At 36.0% G+C, this 6,297-nt stretch overlaps 1 protein-coding gene across 1 annotated transcript in view; it reads left to right on the top strand.

Moving 5' to 3' along the window:
* Positions 1 to 6,297, top strand: part of CUNH9orf84 (chromosome unknown C9orf84 homolog) — an 87,670-nt gene that overhangs the window by 40,420 nt on the left and 40,953 nt on the right. Inside the window, 3 exon segments of the mRNA XM_003785386.2 lie at positions 527 to 649; positions 3,118 to 3,342; positions 5,572 to 5,988. Of these exon segments, the coding sequence (XP_003785434.1) occupies positions 527 to 649; positions 3,118 to 3,342; positions 5,572 to 5,988 (765 nt within the window).

Raw genomic sequence — 6,297 nt, 5'->3', positions numbered from 1 at the left:
GGCGGGTCCGGGCTGGGGATTCGAACCCGCCACCTTAGGTGTACGTGGCTGGCGCCTTAGCCGGTTGAGCTATAGGCGTCGAGCCTGCTCATGTTTTTTTCCTTCCTCTTCTTTCTCTTCTCTCTTCCTCTTCTTAATTTTCCTTGTTTCTGAGCTTGGGTGACAGAGTGGCCCAAAAACAGCTGGCAAGGAATTGTCTCTAGTCTGCTTCTTGGAGCCCTCTGTCAATAATAATAATTATCTGCAGGTCATGGAGGCTGCACCAGAGAAACATCAGGGATCGAGAAAATGCAACCTCCTTTAGTAATTTTGATTGATGGTTGAGGAGTAAAAGAGGGTGTGCATGGGGGAGTATTCACCTAACTCAGCATTTTCTTTAGAAGTCTAAATCTCTACTTTTCTTTAAACAGAAAATTGGCCTACAATAAAGCAAGATACTTTAGAAGGAAAAAATCATGAACAAGGTTACAAAAAAATAATTTAATGGCACTTTGGCTGATAGTAGAGTTTCTTTTCTTTTTTTCAGATCTTACTACCAAGCGTGGAGTTGACATTGAGGATGGATTGATACACTGCTGCTCCACAGAGACTTTGACCGTCCAAAGCCAGAGTGAACCAGAGCACCATGAACCAGAGAGCTGTGAATCAGGTAGAAATTTGAATAGATCATTGAACTTATGAGGGGTTACCTGATACAATACATTCACATATACAATGTACTGTGAGTCTGCTTTCATGTTTAAAATTTGATTATTATACTCCTAGTTGTCTTTTTTTCTCTTATCTGCCCCTTTGTATTTATTACTAACATGAACTCAGAATCCTATCAGTATCAAAACTGAATCCTACATGGAGGAGCGTTACAAAGATTACAGAAGAGGAATGGCAGAAACAGCATTCATATTAAAAATAGAAATCTTAAATTTCTATAACTCAGTAACATTTTATAGCAGCATTAGCAATCTTGCAGACCTTTCTTACACTTTTAAAAAATTTTTTATCTCCCAAAGCAATCCTATAATTCTTTATTATTATTGTTAGTAATATTACCTTGCCATATTTGAAATCTCAGAATCATCTTTTTTTTTTTGAGACAGAACCTCTAGCTGTCACCCTGGGTAGAGTGCTATGATGTCACAGTTCACAGCAACCTCAAACTACTGGGCATAAGCAGTTCTCTTGGCTCAACCTTCCCAGGGGCTGGGACTACAGGTGCCTGCCACAACACCTAGCTTTTTTTTTTTGGTTGTAGTTGTCATTATTGTTTGGCAGGCCCCGGGCTAGATTCAAACCCACCAGCTCTGGTATATGTGGCTAGCCCCTTAGCTGCTTGAGCTACAGGCACCAAGCCTCAGAATCATCTTTTGTTCCAGTGCAATGCCCAATTGTGTTGCTTCTTAAATGTATTAATGATATAGTCATTTAGTTACATTTATAATATTAATATTTATAATATTAATCATCTATTTGGAAGTTTACTGCTTTATTTACGAAAGTGATAAAACCATACTGACCACTTAACAATAGGTGAGGATTAAGTTTTTAAGCCCACTGTATAAATATATAACTCTGTGATAGGCCATCTAGAAGCCAGACTCAGTAAGGTAAAGAAGGCCAGGTGCGGTCTCTCACATCTGTAATCCCAGCATTCTCTGAGGCTGGTGGATTATTTGAGCTCAGGAGTTTGAGAGCAGCCTGAGCAAGAGCAAGACCTTGTCTCTAAAAATTAGCCAGACATTATGGCAGGCACCTTTGGTCCTAGCTACTCAGAAGGCTGAAGAGGATTGCCTAAGCCCGAGAATTTGAGGTTGCTGTGAGCTATGACGTCATGGCACTCTACCAAGGGTGACAAAGTGAAACTCTGTCTCAAAAAAATAAAAGAATTACTACTCACAGGCTATTTGCTTAACATCATTAATATTTAGTATGGAAATAAAAATAGTACTATTTGGGGCAGTGCCCATAACTCAGCGGGCCACATACACTGAGGCTGGCAGGTTACAACCCAGCCCGGGCTAGCTAAAAAGCAATAATGACAACTGTAACAACAACAAAAAAATAGCTGGGCATTGTGGCAGGCGCCTGTAGTCCAGCTACTTGGGGAGGCTGAAGCAAGAGAATCGCTGAAGCCCAGGAGTTTGAGGTTGCTGTGAGCAATAACACCCTGGAACTCAATCCCAGGGCAACTAAGTCTGTTGCAAAAGAAAAAAAAAAGCATGTAGCAGAGTGCCAGATATTTTTTAGTAAGTAGTAATCACTATCATTAGTATCAGTATTAATTAAATAGCATTAATATTAGTAATACTTATATTAATATTAGTGCTTGTTTTGTCTGTTTTTTATTTTTATCATTATTACTGTCATTATAAAAAGCACCATTCCAAAACTACGTTGATGTTTATAGTGCAGATAATAATATTAAATAGGTGTCCTACTTCAGTTCCTCCATATGTTATGATTTCTTCCTGATATTTCACCAAAAGTTAATGAAACAGTAAACTCTTTTTTTTTTTTTAATTTAATTTAATTTTTTTAGGATTTTTTTTTTTTGGCTGGGGCCAGGTTTGAACCTGCCACCTCCAGTATATGGGGCTGATGCCCTACTTCTTGAGCCACAGGCACCACCTTAAACTCTTGATATCTAAGCAGAATGCCAGATGTTTTTTAGCATGCTACCTTGATATCTAAGATGATAGTCATCATGAAGTCTGAACAGCTATATCATCTTATTTAAGCTCATTATAATGAATTATAATTTCTTATTTAATAAATCTTAATATTACCTCTTCAAAATGTTATCAAATATATTGATTTAGTAATTTAAAATGGTCAAACAAAATAAGGGTTCCTTTTCCTACTAAATATTGGAATAACTTTAACTTCTGAATATTTTCAAAGGTTGAAATAAATCTTTTATGTAGCTTCTACTTTTATAATAGCTTGAACTTTTACAAATATTAGCATCTTGAAAATAAAATCCCAGATACAACTTCAAATTTTACTTTTATTTCTAACGTGTGAAAATGTTTCATAAAGAAATTCCATGTGGTTCTGTTTGTGTTTTTTTGTTTCTGTTATCCTGTAGACTGTTTCTATTTATTCTTTTATTTTTTTAAGTACCAAGAATTAAAGAGCCCAACAATCAATATTCAGTTACAGATTTGAAAAAGCTATTTTCTATTGAAGAAGAAAGCCTTGGGATTAATCTCCTAGAAGCAGACTGGAGGAAACAAACAGGACTAACTTTGGAACATCCGAATACTTATTTCTATCAGGATAATCTGTCTTCTAATGACACTAAAATGGAGATATTTTTGCCTAAAGAAGCACTTCAGTTAGAATGTAAGTACATAATAGTAAATATGACTTATGTGAACATTTAAAGCTTCAAAGGACAGGCTGATTCTCTTGCATGTGGTCTCTAACAAGCTGCATTAGCTGACTTCAAGTTAAAGCCAGTGCTCATTTACCATCCTGAAAATCCTAGGGCCCTGAAGAATTATGTTAAATATACTCTGCCTATGTTCTAGAACTAGAAAAACAAAGACTAGATGATAGCACATCCGTTTACATCATGGTTTACTGAATATTTTTAGCCCATTGTTGAAACCTACTCAACAGATGAGGATTAGCTTCTTATGGATGAGCAAAGAAAGTGGTTTTTTGAGATGGAATCTGCTCCTGGTGAAGATGTTGTGAACTTTGTTGTAAGTACAACCAAGGGTTTAGACTATAGGCAGTCCCTGGGTTATAAACAAGACTTTTTTTTTTTAGAGACAGAGTCTCACTTTTCTGCCTTCAGTAGAGTGTGTGGCATCACAGCTCACAGCAACCTCCAGCTCTTGAGCTTAAGGCGATTCTCTTGCCTCAGCCTCCCAAGTAGCTGGGACTACAGGCACCCGCCACAACACCCGGCTATTGTTTTTTGTTGCAGTTTGGCCAGGGCCGGGTTTGAGTCCGCCACCCTTGGTATATGGTACTGGTGCCCTACTGACTGAGCCACAGGTGCTGCCCTGCTGGTTTATTCTTAAGTTGAATGTAAGTTGGAACAGGTATATTTACCTATTACCTTTAATAGCCTCCATTCATAAATGCAAGTCTTATATCAGCTGGATGTTTGTAACTGGAGGACTTATTGTGGTAGCCCCTATTTATAAATGTGAGTTATACATAAGTCAGATGTTTATAACTTGGGAACTGCCTATATTCCATAAACTTACTTGGTAAAGCAGTGGCAACATTTGAGAGGATTGACTGCAATTTTTATAGCAGTTCTACTGTGGATAAGTGCTATTAAACAGTATTGCATGCTACAGGGAAATCTTTCATGTAAGGAAGAGTCCATCAATGCAGCACACTTCATTGTTGTCTTATTTTAAGAAACTGGCACATCCCCCCAACCTTCAACAACCAGTACCATGATCAGTCAGCAGCCATCAACATCAAGGCAAGATTCATCTAGCAAAAAGATTATAACTTGCTGAAGGCTCAAATGATTGTTAGCATTTTTTAACAATATTTTAAACTAAGCTATGCACATCATTATTTTAAACATAATGTTATTGCCTACTTAATAGACTGGAAAACCAAAAACTTTATGTGGCTCACTTTACTGCAATATTTTCTTTATTGTGATGGTCTGGAACCAAACCAGCTATATCTTTGGGTATTCCTTTAACAGTTTTGTTGAGATATAATTCATATAGCATACGCTTAAGCCATTTAAAATATACCATTCAATGGTGTTTAGTATGAGCATCGACTTGTGCAAACATCACCACAAACCATTTTAGAACACTTTTACCACCACAGAAAGAGACACTGTATCCATTAGCAGTCACTTCCTATTTTCCCAGTTGTGGAACCAGGAGTTTATTCTCTACCTCTATAGATTTGCATCTTGTGGGCATCTTACATAAAAGGAATCATACACTATGTGACCTTTTGTGACTGACTTTACTTAGAATCTTTTTAAGATTCATCCAGTGTTGTAGAACAGGCATATCTTATATAAAATATTCTTCAAATCTTTTGCCTGTTTTAAATTGGATTGCTTTTTAAATATTGAAGTTGAGAGTTCTTTATATATTTTGAATATAAAATCCTTTGCTAGTTATAGGTGCTACAGGCATTTTCTTCCAGGCTGTGGCTGGAAGTAACTATTATCTCTAAGGCCAAAGCTCCTTATATTCCTACCCGCAAGAGGGCTTTTCTAGAATTTCTTCTTTATCTGATACAGCTCCTATAGTAAGAGTTTCTAAATTTTTATTCTTTTTAATGATTTGGTTTCGTCAGAACAAAAATTGTTTTTTAAAAGCAGTAAACAAAGTACCCCTAATAATCAAATTATATTAATAAGAAACTACAAGTGGGTGGCACCTGTGGCTCAAGGAGTAGGGTGCTGGCCCCATATACCAGAGGCAGTGGGTTCAAACCCAGCCCCAGCCAAAAACTGCAAAAAAACCCCTTTTAACTACAGCTAAACTCTAACTACAACTCCCAGTACCTTCGTAGAACACTCATTTAGGCATAGAAGTCATTTGGTTATGACTTTTTGTTTTCTGTTTTCAGCACGGCTAGAACATAAAGGTAGTTCCTCATCTATTATGCTTATTAATGAGAAATCTACAAATGATCATTTATTACCTCCACAAAAGAGTCTGTCATTAACAAAAGAAATACCAGCTCTTTGTTTTTCTGATGAATATATCTCTGTTAAAAGACCAAGAAAAGAAGAAAAACCAAAGAATGATCAAGAACTAGTTAATGAAATGTTCCAAAAGAAAGAAAGTAAAGATCACTTTGACCTTGAGTGTACAGTACCATCTATGGACTCATCTTCTTCCTTAAAAATTAAACAAGCATCTGCTGAACATGGTAAAAAACAAAAGAATAATTTGGATCTTTTGAGTGACTTCATGATGCTAAGAAATAAACATAAGACTTGCATTTCAAGGACTGAAGTCACAGAGAGCAATAAAAAAGATGGTGGGTAATTTAGTAACATTTTGGCATAGATATGATAGACTAAAGGACTATGTATAATTTATTATAGATGGCAAAGAAATAAAGCTCTCTAGGTAAAATTATTTTTCATAGTAAAAGAAAATGTCATGGAGTAATGATAGTTTTTGTATATAGATATAGACATGGATATAGATATAGATATGTATTTTTTCAAAAATTTAAAAGTGCATTTGAATTTTTAACAAAAGCCACCATTTGTAAAATTTGCTTCCTAAAAGTTGGCCACAAAAATGCATAGTATTTCTAACTTTTATTGATCATTCTGCCATT

Source organism: Otolemur garnettii, unplaced genomic scaffold, assembly GCF_000181295.1.
Source record: "Otolemur garnettii isolate 467f Iridium unplaced genomic scaffold, OtoGar3 scaffold00014, whole genome shotgun sequence".
Taxonomy (NCBI): Eukaryota; Metazoa; Chordata; class Mammalia; order Primates; family Galagidae; genus Otolemur; species Otolemur garnettii.
Note: the sequence above shows the minus strand (reverse complement) of the source record. Positions and strands in the feature narration are given on the sequence as shown.